Consider the following 19,794-nt stretch of genomic DNA (forward strand, 5'->3'; position numbering starts at 1 on the left):
ACAATCGTTAAATTAATGACATTTCGTATGAATGATTTTAGTTTGGCGGAAGACTCGCGCGCAATGGAAATTTAAAGCTCAGGTAGCTTCCTCGAAGGAAACGCGAAAGGATCCGATATTGGTAGTGAAAAAGTTCTTCTTTATTTACACATAGGTCTAAGGTCGCATCAACCGTGAGATTATTAGCTGCGGAGGCGGATATGCTCGAAGCTTTACGTCGATTAAATAAAAAGAGTTTTGTTCGTAAACCCTTTGAATTGTTTATGAAATTTATATTTGTACGAACACAAGTGAGAAGCTACGATCTAGACACAAAATCTATTTCATTCGCTAGATAATAGTTTCGGATATGCTCGAAGCTTTACGTCGATTAAATAAGAAGAGTTTTGTTCGTAAACCCTTTGAATTGTTTATGAAATTTATATTTGTACGAACATAAGTGAGAAGCTACGATCTAGACACAAAATCTGTTTCATTCGCTAGATAATAGTTTCGGATATGCTCGAAGCTTTACGTCGATTAAATAAGAAGAGTTTTGTTCGTAAATCCTTTGAATTGTTTATGAAATTTATATTTGTACGAACATAAGTGAGAAGCTACGATCTAGACACAAAAGTCTGTTTCATTCGCTAGATAATAGTTTGTAGGATATAGTTTACAGTTTGTGGAATTGCGTATGAAATTAGTGGCTTTAGTTGGCAGAAGACTCCGCTGGAATACGAAGAAAGCTCGTATGGTATTTTCGAAGGAACTGCGAGAAGATTCGACGTCGATAGGGAAAAAAAGATTTGTTCGAGACGCTTTGGATTACTTGTGAAATTCCTATTTCTATGGAAACGGGACTAGAAAATTGAAACGTAGAGATTTGTCTCGTCTATTAGATATCGCGAAGGGTACGGTATTTTGCATATTTTTGCACGTTGTACGCGTCTGTTGCACTTTTAAAACAATTTGGTACTTTGAATGGAAATTTGCATAAATTTATAGAATCGCTCGTTGAATCAGTGGTCACAGTCGACAGGAGACCCGTGTAGAATGGAAAGTTGAAGCTCAGGTAGCGTTTCTAAAAAAATAATTCTAAAAATATAATCGACGACGAAACTAATTTAATACTTTGAATGGAAATATTATGAAATTATATATTGAATCAACGACTTTAGAACGGATGTTTTTAACTGGCAAGAAGCTCGCGTGGAATGCAAATTTGAAAGTCAGATAGTAATTTTAATAATAGCAATCAAAAACAGAAATTCGTTATATTTTATGTTATTTACACAGCAAAGATATAATTAATGATACAAATAATTTAAATACCTTGAGTTAATATATTGAATAGCATGTATGATAAAAATTATAGCCTAGGTGCATATGTCGACAACTATTGTCATCAGAGAAATAAACATTTTTCGGTTTTTGCTGTTCAAATTATAAATAGCTAACTTATAAAACGCTGATAAATAGCGAAAATGAAAAAGAGAGAGAATTTCACGCTTTATTTATACCTATTTAATAATTATTATGTAGATTCAAGATTTTATATAGCATTTTTGTTACCTCGTTTGTTTACTTATTATCAAAACAGCGTTCGCAACATATGCAACATGGAATTTGTGATAATGTTAATGAATTTATGTGGGCAACAAGAGTAGAATGGAACGAAGAATTGGCGTTCGTGTTTGGTATACCAGATTTTTTCCTCCTCTCTGTTATGGTCGCTGCACTTCTGTCAGAATCACAGCAAGTGCTGTTGGCTTGTGAACTCGCCTCCTGTTCCTGTGCACAGTACTCGACTAATACCAGATTGCCAACCGGTGCGCGGTACTTTTCCGTAATTAAAGCTTATTAGCTTCGGTTCACGACATTTTATAGAACCTGCTGTTGACATACGAACCGTACTTTTCCCCTTCTCTGTTCGAAATTTCGATCGCAAAGAGTATGCATTTTTTTACAAATAGAAAAAGAGAAACTCGCTACTTAACACGTTCTGCATTAATAACAGACTTTTATAAATAAAATGTTCATTTGGTAAATTCCTCCTACTATGCTATTGACTCCTCGCTGTATTAATATCTAACACGTTGCACGTGAATTTATTATACAACTTTTCTTTCCAAATCCCCTTCGCTTTTTATCGATATTCCGCATCTAAATTAACACCGTCACATTTATCAAGATGTAGGTAAAAGCAAAGCCCATACCAATGCCAATTCAAGCGCAAGATACAAGCAACGAATATGTTGATCAAGGGAAACGCAACGAAAGATCAATGTTGCAAGAACAGCTGAAATTCCATTCTTCTCTAATTACGTGTTTTAATGCAACCATCCTAAACGTTTGCTCTTCTCGAGACACGCAACGTGTTCATTTACGTAGCGTCTGACTTACATAAATTTTATTGCGTTGATCATCGTACGTGTCTACTTTATTTACAAAATTATTCCTCCATTTCAGAGCTATAGGTCGTCTAAAGAGATCGTTAACGATGGAGATAGAGAAGGGGAGAATTTTTTAACGTAATCGTCTTAAGCTGCTCCTGCTTTAAAAATACGGAAGGTATTAACCCGACGTCGTATCAAGTTTATTTTGAAATTTTATTGCGTCCAACGACGTAATCTTTTGATCTCGTGCAAGACCGTTGTTACTTAAAAAATCCTTCTTCCGTCTTAGAGTCGTGGAATCATACGGCGTCTGCAACGAATTAGACTTTGCGAGTAGCTGTCTAAAGAGATCGTCAAAGTGGAAAATAAGAAGAGAATAAGGAGAGAATCTCTTAACGCAACCTTCGTAAATTTTTCCTTCGCGCGAAAGGTGTTAATTCGCATTGCGAGATGGAAATTCCGTTTCGTGCACCGCTGCTGATTCTTTTGTGCTGATCTTTCCCCTTCGTTCTGTTCAATTTGCCCACGAGCATGTGCGAAACGACGATGTTTCGCAACGTTCGACTTAACGAGCAACGGCACGATTTTGCGTAAGATTTCCATGGAAGTGGTCTGCATCAAGATCGCTGGGACGCCTTTCTGCTTTTACTCGGGAAGTAATTACGTCTCGTTTACACCGTCCAACACGGTTCACATCCTCTACGTGTGGGTGGATAGCAATTTCGTACGCAGGACACGAACTCGTGTAAGCTGTTCGTTCTTTAACTCTGCCACTCGTAACGCCAACCATAGTCGGTATCCGTGTTGGAAAACCTGTGAATACGAATGTCGATTATAGTCGCCACGTAACGAACCATGCCTGCTACCGTCGATCATCGGCGCTCGGCTAATGATTAGACCGCGGATGCTTGTGCAAATTTTACAAACTTTTACGAACGCCAGTAGGAAAACCGAACGTACGTAGAAATTTTGCCCAGTAAATATAACGAGTATCACGCTTTGCATACTTTATATCACGTACAGTATGCATCTTGCGTATTTTTAGAATTTCCAATCTTTCATGAACGCATAAAAATCCCGTAGTCTAGTCTAGTAATAATTTATCCGATATTAATTACGTAAGACGACCATCCGCATTTAGCGCGTGTGTAATGCCTTGTACTGTTTCTTATTATTTAGGAAAAATAGTCGTTGAACTGTAGGAAGTATATACCGATACTTCATTCGCATAGGTCTTGATCGATTCTTTGGCGTGTAATTCGAACATGACGAACGTCCCTGTATTATATTAATATCTTAATATGCATTGTGTTTGTTCATATTCTAAGATAATAGAATTATACGAATTGTAACAAAAGTTTCGAAGGATTTTAAACGTCGATTTGCAAGCGCCGATGTTACTGTTTTTCTACGCACAGTGAATATTCGCGGCGAAATCGCTGGTGCAATAATACGTACACAGCAGTCGTACTCGCAGCTATGTACGTCGTAAAGAAAGGGTTAAAGATACGCTCGGATACTTACAAGTTACAACTACCAGACTTCCGTTCTCTTCCCACCTTCGATAACAGACATTCCCGACGTCTGAGACGATACCATCGCGATAGTCTGGCAGATAGCTTATTTCAAAGAAAATCAAATATTTCGGCTCTTTCTACGCCGAATAGACATTAAACGTGTATATGATACGATATACTAATTAAACGCACACGTAAACGGATACCGATCATACATACGAATTCAATTAAAGCTATAATTGATGATAATTGAGTTCTCGTCCACGTTGCCGTATGAAAATATAGATTAGAATTAATTAATGGAGTCAATAGCGATAATTATTAGTGTCATCGCGAATTGATTTAAGCGTTAAATTAATTATATATAGCTTAAATTAATTTATCATGGAATTAATAGCAATTAATGAATAGTAGATCAATATAGGTAATCTCAGAAGTCTTCTTATAATTTCAATTTAGATTCTCTCTTGTTGAAATTGAAAAATTTATGTAATCTTTCACCCTGCATAGGTTGCAAGGATATATAAAAACAGAGGAATGACAGAACGAGAGGGAAAGTGTTCGCAGGTTGGTTAGAGTAGGATGACGAGAGAGTGAAAGAAGAAAGAAAAGCTGAAAGGTGGAAAGAAGAAAGGAAAGGAAGGAACGGTAGAGATGAAAGGAAAAAGACAAAGCAAGAGGAGGAAATAAGAAAGAAAGGACGAAAAGAAAAGGAAATCCCTTAGTACTTGTTTATCTTTGTTCCTGCTAATTGCGTAATTCTAACAGGAATGATCCGATACCCATTCGTTTTTACACAAAGATCGATGTCGTAACGCAGATGAAAGTTACCGTGTCGTTCGTTGTTAGGTACATTTTCGATGGCATTTTCAGATCTCCGATCTTCACAGAATTAAATACGAATATACTAACGAACTTCGATCTCTTACACGTATTTGTTTCATCGATCTCATTATACATTCCAAATTAGTTGCGGTGTGTAATAGGAATGTTATCTTCTTGTCGATCGAATATTTACAAGGAAAAATCATGTTACGCGCACGGTGAAATTATTTAATGAATTTCCGACAAATTAATTTGTTTCGCGCGATAATTAGGAATAAGAGAAACGACGCGAGAAACGCCAAGTCGATGTAAGAAGCAACGTGTTACTATACGTGTACCGTTACACTGCAGCGATCTAAATGAAGGATTTCTTATTTTTTCGTGCAGTTGAAACAGCACACAGAGCGGAACGTAAGACGACCGAACACAAAGCCAGTCCTTAAACGGAGTAACGACTGGCCTCTTTTTCCTATCCTTATTTCAAAGTTCCTGCAACCTGTTTCTTCAGATCGATAGTAATTTTCTTTGGTTTCTTGTGGAACGACCGGCGCTCGAATCCCAAGTTCACCGACGAAATCGTGGCTCGCGTGCAATTCTCTAATCACCGTTTCTCAACCTAACTGTACGTGTAACTGTCCATTGTCGAACGTTATATTCTCATGCCATCTTTGTAAACTGCACTTATTTCCTTATAATCTGACACATTCCTTCGATGTCAGTTTAAATACATTCTTCGGTACTTACTGCATTGTTATTAGAGACTGTAAGATTGCATAGTGTGCATAAGTATACTTAAGTACTATAAGTATATAAGTGCTATAAGTATATTAAATACTATGAGTACTTAAATATAGTACTTAAGTATATTTTTATATACTAATTTTATGAATTTTATATATAAGTACTAAGTACTATAGTACTACTTAAGTACTATAAGTATATTAAATACTACAAGTACTTAAATATAGTACTTAAGTATATTTTTATATACTAATTTTATGAATTTTATATATAAGTACTAAGTACTATAGCACTACTTAAGTACTATAAGTATATTAAATACTATAAATACTTAAATATAGTACTTAAGTATATTTTTATATACTAATTTTATGAATTTTATATATAAGTACTAAGTACTATAGTACTACTTAAGTACTATAAGTATATTAAATACTATAAATACTTAAATATAGTACTTAAGTATATTTTTATATACTAATTTTATTAACGTTATATATAAAAATATACTTAAGTACTATATTTAGGTACTTATAGTATTTAATATATTAATAGTACTTAAGTATACTTATACTAATACCTAGTATAAATAATACCTAATACTAAGTATACCTATACTAATTTTATTAATCTTATGTATAAAAATATACTTAAGTACAACACTTAAGTACTATACTTAAGTAGTACTATATATAAGAATAGTCAGATATATATAAGTAGATATTCGAAAACATGCAAGTATACTAAAACGCGCGTACCATTTCTTCGAATATCAAAGAAATTTTGTTCCAATTAAGAGGGAGAGTTAAGGAAACAAACAGAAAGATAGTTTATTTATCTTTTTGTTTACGATACCGTAAACTTTTAATTTTCCCTGTATTTCACGGCGTTCGTCCTTATTCGTTTCCTTCTTTCGTTACGCCGAATAATTTCTTACATACTGTAGAGAATAGAAAATATAACGAAATATATCGAATAATATTAATCGGAATAATTATCGGTCACAAAGTTGAGAACGCCAGATTAGATCTTCGATTTTTTAACGCGCAAACAGATTAAAACCGTCGTTAGATATCAAGAGAAAATACTCGCACGCTTACGACAGCTAATCTCGTGACTTGTTCCCGATAAGAAACAACACCGTACAGGCTACTGTGGCAAATTAGCCGACGGTCTTAAAGAGGAGCGTGACAAAAGGTCATTATGCGTGGGTTTTACGGTTGCAGGTAACCCGAAAGGTGACTGAACTCGTTTACATTATTCGCTGCGTTCGTTTATTTAAAACTCTCTTTACGGAATATAAAATAGGAATTGTAATGTAAAGGATCAATGAAATATCAAATTATTTGAAACGCCAACTATTTGTACGTATTTCTGTGTATTTGTTTTCTATATATTTTCACGGTAATAATGCTTCTTGCGGTTTTTACTTTTCAGGAAGAGAATATTAGGCCCGTGAAATTGGCGATCGATAGACCTTCGGAGAAGTTCTTAGCCTTTCTAGACAAATACTACGGTCTCTCGAAGATTATTCCACAGAACAATAAATTTGTCGTTTTTCAAGGATTCTTTGACGACGGTACGTACCTTGTTCTTCCTTAAACTTCCTCGAATCTTTAAAATTTCGTCGTATCCAATGTTTCATTCAGAAACGACCTCAGTTACGAAAAATCAGTAAAATACGATAACGTAATTATTGCGTACGCATAATTTTTATTTAACTTATTCATAGAATTTTACATCGAACGAATCTTCTTGTTTCTCTTATAAAATGTTTCCAAGATATTAAAATATTGCCCATGCAATTGGAAGAGAGAAGATAGAAGAATGGAAGGAAAATGACGAAAAGAAAACCTCCATGAATTCGGAAATATCGCAGCACTTTGGTCTTACTATACCGTAACTGTAATCGCTAGACTGCGGATGTTTATGCAGTTTAATATTTTTATTTACGTTGGTAAAGAAACGGGACTTAAATACGAATTTATTCTATCAATTAAACGCCGTAACGAATGCTTTACTTTAAATAATCTGTATTTCTTTTGCAGATTGCATACATTTTGCAAGTTTATGCTCCTGTAAATTCCATAAGCGCGTACACATCCGCGCTCTAATCTTCCTTATTTTTATGGTGTTTTACTTCAATCCGGAGACAGAAGAACAAAGTTTCGAGGTGTAAACGCTCATTAAACAGTTACGTTTCTAATTACTTCGTCGAAGAAGTAAACTTGTCGGTTCGTTCGTTAACAACCACTATGCTAGGAATTCTCGTTAGAGCGCAGAGTAAACGCTGATCGTGTTGGTAAATCATTAACGCGCGCCAGTTGCTTCTGTTTAATTGATCGGTCATCTTATCGGTGAAATTCATCTGTTGAAATGATAAATTTAAAAAGAAATTCTTCGAAAGTTTCCAAGTACGATAGAAAATGATTAGAAACAGGCCAATCTGAATTTTTAGAAAGTTTCTAAATATTCCTAAGAAGTTTCTAACTATGGTAGAGAAATATTAATCTAATAAAATAGAAGAAGATAACTGATCATTATACAGAAGAAATTTATGTCTTCATAAAATCTGTACCCGACCTTTCGTCGTAATTTTAATTAAGAAATACATCTGAGAATAATAAATGTATAATTATCGTTTCTATAAATTTAGTATACAGAATAGATTCAGATATAGAGGAATAAATATTTCTTCTCTACGAAATTATCGAATTACTTCTATGAAAGTATTTCTATATAGTAATAATTATAAGGACATATCGTAACTATGAAATTATTCATTTTTCATTCATGAACAAATTCAAGATCGATCCTCTTCGATTCACGCATATCAGTACCATTTTTTACTGACAAACTGAAAATTTGACGAGCGTCTCGTCCTCAAGGTATCTCCATAAAAATACAAGGTAGTCTGCGAGTCCATTGTCGATCTGGTTACAAGTTAAAGGTACGAAAATGGTGATACGAAGGTCGAGTTTCGCCTTGTAGTTGATCCTTCGCCGCAAGTGCCCTAAATCGGTAATTCTTACCCGCTGTGGTATAAAATCGCGGTCAATGTCAACCTATGTAATGACCCTATTATGTAAATCCCTTGATCGATTCGAAGCTGTCCTTAAATGATGAATTCGCTGACTCGACATTCTGTTGATTATGAACGAGTCGATCTAATTTCCTTGACATCGGATAGCTTATGATAGGATATAAAATTGCTCGTTTTAAATTCTTCTCCGCTTTGATGAGAAACTAAAATGCGGAAACTAAATGAGATGATCGATAAGATTGATTGATAGATAAGATGATTGTTTAGCAGTAAAAAGAATTTAGTCTTATTTATTATATTATTGGATTAATATTAATTTCTTAACTTAGATTAAAATAATTGAACTTTATTATTAGGTAATAAATTTTGTGTAACGTTTTCTTCTTCTGTAATATATAGCGTTGTTCAGTAACACGTTTATTGGATATTTTGCAGAACGTCAGGATGTGAGGACGAATAGATACAGTTTACCTGCAAAGACCTCGATTGACATTGGTACTTCTAGCATCATACATAACAATCTTGGAAAGAGTAACTCTAGGTACGAGATTTTATTTGTAATGTTTCAAATATGTGTATATTTTATAAATAATGTATTAAATTCGTAGCCCAATGATAATATTACTTAGAGTAAGTAGATTATCCTAAATTAAAAAATTACAGTATGATGATTAAATAGTAGATTTAACAATCTCATAAATATTACAACTAAGTGATACGTATTTCATTATCGCGTCATAAAAAAATCGTATCAACAACTTTCATCTTGATTTCAGCTTAAATGGCGTTGCCTATTCTTCCCCTGTTTCACGCAGTTCGTTTGGTAGATACGCCGCTGCACGACCGCCTTGTTCCATGGCAAATGTAAGTACGGCATCACAGCACACCGAGGATCACCGACAAATAAGATACATAAAAGCAAAATACCAACCATAGCTTCATTTTATACTATTTTACTCTCGAAGTAGAATGGTAGACACAGCAAGCTTTTGTATTAGCTATGTAATACATACACATATATAAGCTGAACACATATTTTACATTAAGTTATTTGGATATAGCATTTATATGTGAATCGTGTAATAACTATATTTAATAATATCTTTGCACTTGAAACATTCTAATTATTAATTGCTTCGAGATAAAATTCCAACTGCATGTTTTAACACTTGTACGATAACGTCGTTAATAGCACAGTAATAACCATGACTAAAAATGCATTAACGCTTTCTTTTAGATAATCCATAACACTGCTGTGCTTGGTCCATCAGCCGAGCGTACTGGGTGAGTAAACTCAAAAGATAGTCATCGAGATTGTTGAACGATCACGCAAAAGCTGCTTACAATATTAATTAGCCTTTAATTTCTTTGTACCTATGGAGAGCAGCGAAGCCCTCTTGGATATCTGACTCGTTGAAGCTTTAATTAATATTTCAATAGACGGATAAGTCGTTCTAAACAATGTAACGATGCTACTTTCAATTATGTATATCGACTGAATTAATATTACACATTGGATTTACTATAGAGTGATACATTGTTCGTTGAAACTTTAAAATACTCAAGGTTGGTCGCTAAAGGGTTAAGGAAAACATGAATAACACGGCAATATGCGATATAAACAGCTTCCACTATTTTTACACTGAATGGTGTATATGCTACCTCTTGCCAGCGCACATTTGTACGCGCATCATATACATATTTCCTGAACCTTTCTCTTGCTTAATTTCTTCAATGTTGCCCCGAGGTTTTGGGTTGAACAAGATCGCTTCGATACTTCGATAGGCAACAAAAAATATGTAGATATCCGATTATATTGCTTCCATTAGTTAGAAAATTTCAATATTTATTTAATTATATAGCTAGGTATAGAAAAATGAACTTGCGTATTTAAATGTCACGAATTCTCTATATTAAGTCGATATTAATTCATTCATTCATCGGTTGATATATTGTAAATATCAAAATGGATATTGTTTATAGCGTTCTGAAAACATTGTAAACATTGAAATACTAAAATTCTATAAAATTTTATAAGAAGACATCGATATTTGGTTGTTGGAAAAGATTGTTAGAAAAGATTTAAATTTAAGATATAGGCATCATCTTATTATTTCGTTTTTAACGCACAGATATATTTAATTTATTGAACAGGAACTTTTTGTTAGATCAATTTGCGCATGTATGAATGTATGTACGTTATATTTATTTATTGTGATATGTACCGATTATTTTCAACTGGTCACTCGCACCTGTGCATACGATTAAAATGTGTTCACCGGATGTGCTGCATGGACTTTATATTTATTTCCTTTTCGTTGACAGATATTAAGCGATTCCACTCCCATGAAAACACCAGTTCAATATTCCCAATATCCTCTGCACAATGGCAACACGTTCCTTTTACTCTTGTTTTCGGAGTAAGTAATTTCATTTGCGTCACTTGCAAAAATTGTGTGATCCATGCATGATTTATTTTCTTTATAAAAATATTATCATTCATTATCTCATCATATAGGCGTAAGATAATAATTTATTTGAAAAAAAAAACATTTAAAAAATATATTTTATTCTCAAATAAAAACCTAATTATTCTGCTGTTTTATATTCTTTTTAAATCGATATTGTAATAATGTTCTTTTGCTTAGCATATTTATTAAAAGAATCTATAATTACTCTTTAGGTCTTAATATAATTATTATACTTTGACAACGTAAAATTGCACGCAACAAGCAATTACGATCGTGGAATGCATGTTATTACCAAACATGTTTCCACGCATCTTCATGGGAAGTTACTTTTTCAGTGAAAAACCGAGCACGCCGGCTGCGACTCAACTGAAACCGGAACGACCACGATCGTTGAGCCTTTATTCGGAAGAAGAACAGAAGCAACGTACGAGCGAATTGTCAACAGTACCAACACCTGCTTTACCAGACTATCAACCGACTCCTCTAGCTACCATTTTACGAGAAACGGAGAAAACCGAAAAAAATATGAAACCATCACCCTCGTGTAGCCAAGAAGTAGCTGGTTCCAATCAACATACTCGATTAGATTTAAAATTTTATCATTCTCCTTTATGGTAAACGAAAACAATGGAACAATATTAGAATTATATCATCTGCATGTGCGACAAAATTAAGAACGCTTTACCTCTGATAATAAAGTATCAGTGGAAAGATAATTAATAATAAGCTTGATGAAAATTGGGCAGCTGTGGTAATTGAGGTAAACGTTATGTACTAGTTTATATGACAAGGCGAAATACGTGTATTATAATTGATAAATCAATTGCTTTTACTTTCTGTGAGAACAATTAACAGATTATCATTGGCTATCGTTAACTTATACGTATATCATGGGATTGCACTTTGAATAAAAGACACAGAAACTTTTTAATATTTAGTTTACTATGGCTAATAACTTGAGACATGAGGAGAAATTATAAAAGTTATATCTCCAAAAAAATAAAATCCAAATGTTGATGATTTCTCGCACTTCTTCGAGCTCTAATTAGGTTTAGCATTATATTGAAAAAACATTGGAAATCTTTATACGTTTTTAATTTAAACTCGAATACCAGTATAACAGAATACCTATGCTGAAAATGAATATCTAATCGATATGTTTCAATTGACTGAAACGATGATAATATTGAAATTGTTAGTAAGTTATTGTAGGAAACCAGATTAATATCGTAGTACACGACTGACGTTCATAACGTGTAGATTGCATATATACATACATATAGGCTGGCTTGTAATTTTATACGTAGATGAAAATGGTACAAGACCATTTTTCATATATTACAAATGTAACGATACGTGATTTGTACAATAAACTTATCATTCCCCTTTTTTTTACATTACATACTCAACTCTAAAGGAATCTTTTATTATTCCTTTTCAATCTCGTCAAGTTCAACATTTATTGGAACAAAGACGTTTATTACAAAATATATTTATTGATTATGCTCTACAACCTTTGTATTTTCTATTATGAAATTCGTAAAAATCTACGATATTGCTAGGACAAGGTGGAATCTGAAATTGTTGTCGATAAAAATATATTATGTGATAAGAAAATAAAAGTATATAAATATGATTGCATTATTTGGTATAAATTTCTTCCATAAATTCATAATTTAAAGCATGTATCATTATATAATTAAAAACCATTTCATATCCTATCTCATAAAAGTAATTAACAGTGCTTACATAAACAGTCTTGATAATAATGATACTATAACAAAAATAGCACTCTATCTGATAATTACCTTTGCTTTAGTATTTTCAATATCAACTTATCTAATTTAGAAATGAATATAAAAAAATATAATGTATTTCAATGTCTTTCTTTGTTGCAAATGATTAATCAAACGCATAACATAAATATTATAAAAGATAACAACGATTGACATAATCTTCTATCAATGCTTAATATTATATTAAAAAAGTGAATCAATTTTATATATCATATTCTGCACCATCTAGTTTCTCATCAGTTATCCAATATATTAAATTGGAGCAAGTTTCAGATTCTAAATATAAAATGCTTACAAGCATTCCTTCAATATAACCTAGAAAAATCCCTGCAGAAATATCAAGAATATAATGCCTTCTCATTAAAAGTCTAGACAGAATTACAGCGAAGATCCATATTAATATCGATAGGAGACAAATATCAGACACAGGCCATAGATATTTAAAGAAATAAAAGATAAGTACCGACCGAGAAGCATGACCCGATGGGAATGAATACTTATCAGGTCCTAGTGAAAAAGGATCATCGTTAACTGCTGGTCTTCTTCTTCTTATATATGCTTTCAATATAGCAATAATGATAATGTCCAGTATTAAAGCTAAAAACATAATAATAATACCAATAATGTTGTTATTGAAAATTGTTTTCTTTCCTAAATATTCAATATATATATCTTGATATTTATTCTTACCCATTAACAAATTGACTTGCATTTGATACAAATTTTTATTATTAAGAATCCAAATAAATGCAAGTATCGATGTTATCCAGGGTACTGCGTGGCAAGATATCTACACGAATAACACAATTAAAGTTAGAAACTTATGTACAAAATCTGATCTCTTATATAATACTTTTGTTACATTTTTCATATCTTGTATCAGAATAAAAACATACCTCTAACATTTTGTAATGCTTTCTTAACTTTTTCATTAGTGGCAAGGCTTCTACACATTTAACAACACTTCTTGTTAAATGGACATCACGGTCTAGTATTTTATTTAACATTGATGGAATTTCTCTTTTAGAATGCTGAAATCGTTTAAAAAATAAATATATTTTATTATTTAATATTATGAAATCTTATAAAAAAATACCTTCTCCATGGTACGTATATTACAGATTAAAAAAGTAAATCTAAAATAATTATTAACAAATCACTGATATCGTCAAACCACAGACTCAGATTCAGAATTTCTGAATCAGAAGTCGCTTTGTCTATGAACTTCTGAATTTCATTCTGAATATTTTCAGGAATTAGAAATGTAAAGATGGCAGCACCAGTGTTGGAAAAAATTCGAACAATTTCAAACTGACAATTTGGCGACTTTGTTGTACTTTCCGATATGACGTAAAACCTTAACTTGAAATTCTTCAAGCTTTGTGCATATAAGACATTGTCGGCACTGTCGTGACATACGTCCTATCAATTAAAAGTTCTAAATTAACTGAATAAGGATTAAATTAACTGAATCGCTAATAAAAAATGCAGAAAGATCAGTTGGAAACACCAAAACTGAAACGACTTAGAAGGTAAACACTGTAAAACACTGTTTTTTTCGAGTAATAATCTTTTATATATTTTTAGGGTACAAAAGGCTTCTACACCAGAACCAGTAAAAAAGAATATAGTGGATCACATAACAAATGTTCGTGCAGGTAGTTCACACCATAGGGCAACAATGGCTCCATCTGATTTTGCTTCACAACAGAGTAAAAGTTTTACTTTGACTTCTTGTTACATTAAAGTTCTACAAAGTTAAAATACTAAGCCAATCATACTATCTAGGTTTCCCAAAAAAGAAAATCACGTTGGATCGTACCTCGATATCTACTGTGCAATCAATGGCAGATGGAACAAAAATAATGGATTCAGAATGCAACGACGTGGAGTTGAAACTCCTTTATGATCAGTATTTACAAAAGATTATGACAGAAATAATTCTAAAAAAGAAAACAGAAGAAAAGGAGAAATTGTTTTTATCTCAGCTGGCCACAATAGCCAAGGAATATGATCACAACGAAGAGAAATTATTTAAATTAAAAACTAGAGAAAGAGATATAATAAATTTGTCCAAGATACAAAATGAAATTGATTCTCAAATTCTAGATGTGAATAATTGCACTAGTAAATGTTACCTAAATACCACCTTTTAATGTATCACTGAATTGGCTACATGTTTCTAAATAATTAAACTTGTCATAATTACAGGAGGAGAAGAGAATAAAATATTAGAGAAAATTCTATCACAGTTATATGATCTTCTAAAACCTCTGGATATACTTCGTTGTGATAATATAGTTCTTCCTGAGACACCCGAGGAGTGGGAAGAAACAAAACAAGCCTTGAAATCGTGTTCAGAGAGTTTAAAGTCTATCATAGATTTAATTGGACCAAAAATTGAATCATATCAAAGCGTTAATGAGGGGATTAAGGAGTTTGTGCGTACTTTAAATAATATTAAAGATCATCAAAGAAGGTATAAAATAACAAATTCTCTGCTCTTTGATAATTATTTTGTATAGTACAATCACTAATGTAATATCGCTGTTCTTACAGATTAGAGAAAGAACTTTACGAGTTGCAAGCTCTTACATTGAAATCTGCATCCTTGACCTTAATGTAGAGCCAAAATTGATAGGTACTAAATCATGCGTAATGCTATGATATTAAATCATTTAAAATATTTAATATGTTCGAGAATTGCTTGTTATAGTTTTTATACACAAATATTGTACGTTTGTAACTTCTAATATTTATAAGAGAAAGGTTGCTAATTATCACGATTATATATTTACAATATGGATTAAATCAGAATTCTATTTAAATTTTGGATATTATTTTTATATGCAAAGAAAATAAAAATATTCATCAATTTTTTACAGAAACTCAATGATTTTACTTTCTGAAGAATATTACTGTATATATATATATATATATGATAATTGAAGCAAATGTCGCCATATTTTGGAAATTAATAAAAATAATTAAATTAACATCACTATAATTACGCTACAACGTCGATTGTATTTGATCTATACGAAGCACGAAGGAGATGATGGGGTAACACGGGAAGAAAAACTACAATTCTTTCCGGCGTAATTAAGAGTACCTATCTTTATAAAATTTTTCGATACACGATGTACCCTTAAACGAGTATAGCGCTGCAGACGGAATTTCTTTGAAATCAGCTCACATTCGCTGATTGGCGAGCTAGAAGATGGGGCTGGAGGCGCGTGTAAGTACGCATGACCGCGACCTCTCGCCATATTTAATTTTTCCCAAATTTTGCGAGTCGATGTCATAAAGAAAATCAAAAGAACAAAGATCATTCACGCGTGAATGATCAATCGAAGGGACTCGTATATAGTGGCGAGACGTCCTCGTTGAAGAATTCGAAGACATCGCGATGGAAGGAGCGCGGCGCAGGTCGCGTAACTCGCGTGCATCCAACCCCCGCGGATTTTTCCTCGCCCGCGCGCGATTTTATTCTGCGCATGGAAAGCAATTTTGCCCAATCATAAATAGGGCTATTGTGGGGGGATGGTGTATGCTGCTGGCGCATTTCATACATCCGAGTGTAATGGTAACCAGATAGAGGCGTCGCGCGGGGCTATCGGCCGGTTAGCATCGTAAATACTTACTACTTACTTCCGGTGAAAAATTTTGTCTCCCTTTACCTCGTTCTTTTTTCCCTCGTTCCGTTTCACCCCTATCTTTATCGCACCGTTATTTTTTTTTCTAGTTTCCCATCTGTCTCTGTCTATCCCATGCCAGTTTTTTTTCTTTCTCTCTCTCTCTCTCTCTCTCTTTCTTTTTCCTTTCTCTCTCTCTCTCTCTCTCTCCCTCTCGCGCGCGGTACTTTTTTTCTCGCGGCGTGGAAAGCTTACGTATGACGTACTCTGTGCACGGAACGGAAGTAACACGGCGTGATGCACGACACGTCGCACGCGCGCGCGCTCTCTCGTTTTCTCTCTCTCCTATGTGCGTGTATGTGTGCTGCGATAAATCGTGTTTGTGCGTGTAGCGTACACGGCCGAGCGAGTGATCTGTGACGTCAGTGGTCCGATCGGTTGTCACCTGTCAAGTCAAGCTCGTATCCCTCGAAGTCTTACCTCGAAACTTTCTCACTCTCTCTCACGTATCCTTCTCTCTCTCCGACGTAAGCCTTCTTGGCGCTCCTCTCGTCTCCTCTTTTCCACCTACACACGCGCGCTTCCATCCCTAACCGCATCTCTATCTCTTGCCCTCTTACTTTTGCTCTCTCTTTTATCCCGTTGCACTCATACTAACCAGCCTCGTGCCGACCACGCAATCCGATCCATTTCCCTCCCCCTTCTGTCTCCCTCTGCTCCGCGAGTACCAGCATTAACCCCCTCTCTGCTTAACCCTCGCGGTTCCTCCCTCTCGCCCTGTCGTTTCTTCCGTCCACCCACCTTCTCCCCGTATTTGCTCCCCCTCCCCTCCTGCTCTCTCATCACTGTGCCAGCTTCCATCCTTGCCCACCCATTTTCTCTCACTCTTTTCAGTCGGTGGAACCAGTGGCGTAGCCAGCTGCGAGATTTCTCTCTTTGCTGCGAGAGAATAATCGTTTCCATTCGTCGTAAGATACATCTTGGCAAGAGAACCGATATCAGCCGATGTGTCGTTCATTCGTAACCGATCTATGTAGAAAAAAGGACCGAACAATAGCTGTACATCTAAAAGAGAGAAGCTACGCGAGATACTATTCGTGTATCTGGTATCTGTTTATCCGACGATTCGAGGTACATGGTCCGTATTCCCTGTTATACTACTACCATACGTAAAAGAGTTGGCCAAAGGGAATGGAAAACGGAGCACGTACTCGAGCTACACCACTGGTCAGCTGCGTGTATCTATTCGTCCATCTCTTTCGAGCTTCGAAAGTGCTCTCTTACCGCGACCTTCCCTTTCCCCGCTGTCCAGGCTGGTAGCAGCCACCCCCGCGCGCACGTTTCGCCCTTCCTGGTCGCCTCTCTGTCGGGCCGAAAAGCATCGCTTTGAAGCAGCGAGAGCGCGACTGGCACCCACACCGACTCTGCCCCCGCCCTCCCTTCCCACCCACTTGGCGTTGGTCGCCGGGCTTGCCACCCACCGATATACATCCCGCTCGCTCCGCTCGCCGCGACGACCGCAGACACAAAAACAATAACAAATCGATTCGCGAGGGCAATGGGAAGGGGTCAACGAGAGGTAGGACGACGAAGAAGAGAGGCAGGGGGAGGGAGATCGGGGTAGCTCTGTACGTATGTCTCTCTCTATCTCTTTGGCTTCTCCCTTCGTCCCACTCCCGCTCTCTTTCCCTCTCGTTCCCTCCCTCGTCCCTCTTTCTGGATATTGTATAGAGAACGTTATGCTAAAGTATGCATGCACGAGGGTCGGTCCAATGGTCAGGAATCTCGCGAGTTCGTTCTGCGGCAGCACGTATCCGGACGTATTTCTCCGTACCCCGACCGTGCCTCGTGAGGGAGAGTCCGCGTGCACGTTACACTCGTGTACCGCCGGTACTGCGTAACTTCCGGTCGACCGGTAAACCTCCAAGGATCGGCTGTGCTTCTTCGTACACATAGTAATAGAAAAGCTCGGGGTGAAGCGTGCCCGGGGAATGATTTACCGTAATGACGATCGGCCTGAATCGCGGTAGGCCACCGGACGGGCATCCGTAAGAAGGAATCTTTCATTATCGTTCATTGGTTGATTTTTTTCAAATTTTTCTTTCTCTACTCGTTGCTCGATGTTGCATATTCGGTATATACACACGTAGCTTCCACGATGTTCATTCGTTTCCTTGTCAGTTTAATCAGCTTGTTTGCTCCAGACTCGGCAAATCGTCTTTCCTCTTTCGTTTGGAGAATTGCTTCTTCTTTTTCTTCTTCTTCTTCTTATTATTATTATTATTATTATTATTGTTGTTGTTGTTATTATTATATGTTGTTTCTTCTTTTTTGTTTCTCGTTTTTCCTTTTCTTTTTCTCCTTGTTATCAGTGTAAGATCGCTGTTTCGCTAAAAGTTACATTTGCATGATGTGTATTATTTTTATGACACGATCGATATTAGCAATTGACATTAACGTTAGAAACGATGGCGATGTTTTTGATTTTTGGTATTAACGATTTTTACTTAGCGCCCCGATGTCTCGATGTTTCTCGCTAGGATTTCGTTCCAGTTTAGTTGCTATTTAACAGAGATTTAAGGGGCTTCTCTTTTTGTTTTTCCGCCATGTAAATGGGTAGCGTAGATCAGGGAAGCTGATCGTAAGAGACTTCTTTTTCTAAGTGAAACACAATTTCAGTCGGTCGGTACGCGCAGTGTAGATCTACCGTTCAGAGAAGTTACACCGATTTCCACGACTTAACGTCGCGATACTCAAGATCGCGGTATTGCACTTTACATTGGCTTTCCTTCGCCCAGCCAAATATTTTTCCGCAAATTCCTTGAATATTTCCGATCAGACAGCTTTCGACTCGAATTTATTTGCTTAATTCGTCTGGCGTCTTCGTTAAATACTCTCCGCGGCAAAGATCTGTTAACCGAAATTATTATTATTAATATTATTCCTTGCCACGTTTCCCAGTTTATTCGTCGAGATTTTCTTTGCTTTTAAATCCGACCAATTTCACGTGGACCATCATGGTGCCGTCATTTTACGCTGCAAACTAACGCGCTCGTTCCAGCAAATTACGTCGGGAAAGCCTACAATACTATCGCGTTAACTATTCAAGAATCTCGCGTACGATCGTTTCGAATAACAATACAACTTTTTAATTCTCCTCTTTTGTCGGGAAATTCGTATTTATGTCAGTCGTATGACGCGATTCCGGTTGGAAAATTATTCTGGAAACATTATCCGTGAAAAGAAGCGGAAATTCAATAGACGTTGGCTGAATAAAATATTTGTTTGCATTATTACTACTTGATTTATGAGATAATGCGCAGAATACCGCAAATGACGACGACAAATAATATATTTCCTCGTTTCGCTACGTTCGTTACGTTCGTCG

The 19,794-nt window shown here is 35.4% G+C and overlaps 3 protein-coding genes across 7 annotated transcripts in view; 2 read left to right on the forward strand and 1 right to left on the reverse strand.

Moving 5' to 3' along the window:
• The window catches only part of LOC100649139 (alpha-tubulin N-acetyltransferase), a 27,395-nt gene extending 14,784 nt beyond the window's left edge, over positions 1-12,611 (forward strand). Inside the window, exons 4-8 of one of the 2 annotated variants that reach the window (XM_048407405.1) lie at positions 6,899-7,040; positions 8,940-9,045; positions 9,320-9,368; positions 9,742-9,788; positions 11,311-12,611. In XM_048407405.1, coding sequence (XP_048263362.1) covers positions 6,899-7,040; positions 8,940-9,045; positions 9,320-9,368; positions 9,742-9,788; positions 11,311-11,593 — 627 coding nt within the window. In that variant the 3' untranslated portion in view covers positions 11,594-12,611. Of the gene's footprint in view, positions 1-6,898; positions 7,041-8,939; positions 9,046-9,280; positions 9,369-9,741; positions 9,789-11,310 lie in introns of both variants that reach the window. The other variant, XM_003396876.4, reaches the window with a different exon arrangement.
• Positions 11,897-17,104, reverse strand: LOC100649381 (polyisoprenoid diphosphate/phosphate phosphohydrolase PLPP6). Of its 4 annotated transcripts, none has more exons than XM_048407406.1 (4): positions 16,887-17,104; positions 13,668-13,802; positions 13,462-13,561; positions 11,897-13,368 (listed from the first exon to the last, which is right to left on the reverse strand). In XM_048407406.1, exons 2-4 carry the CDS (start codon positions 13,776-13,778, stop codon positions 12,974-12,976), a joined length of 606 nt encoding a protein of 201 aa, XP_048263363.1. In that variant the 5' UTR covers positions 13,779-13,802; positions 16,887-17,104; the 3' UTR covers positions 11,897-12,973. The 4 variants fall into 4 exon arrangements, with proteins under 4 accessions (XP_048263363.1, XP_048263364.1, XP_048263365.1 ...); XM_048407407.1 differs by lacking the exon at positions 16,887-17,104 and adding an exon at positions 15,884-15,908; XM_048407408.1 differs by lacking the exon at positions 16,887-17,104 and adding an exon at positions 15,367-15,502.
• On the forward strand, positions 14,040-15,599 carry LOC100649503. Its single transcript, XM_003396878.4, has 5 exons — positions 14,040-14,303; positions 14,359-14,483; positions 14,560-14,898; positions 14,983-15,250; positions 15,331-15,599. Exons 1-5 carry the CDS (start codon positions 14,257-14,259, stop codon positions 15,395-15,397), a joined length of 846 nt encoding a protein of 281 aa, XP_003396926.1. The 5' UTR covers positions 14,040-14,256; the 3' UTR covers positions 15,398-15,599.
• Positions 17,105-19,794: the final 2,690 nt, after the last annotated feature.

Source organism: Bombus terrestris, chromosome 7, assembly GCF_910591885.1.
Source record: "Bombus terrestris chromosome 7, iyBomTerr1.2, whole genome shotgun sequence".
Taxonomy (NCBI): Eukaryota; Metazoa; Arthropoda; class Insecta; order Hymenoptera; family Apidae; genus Bombus; species Bombus terrestris.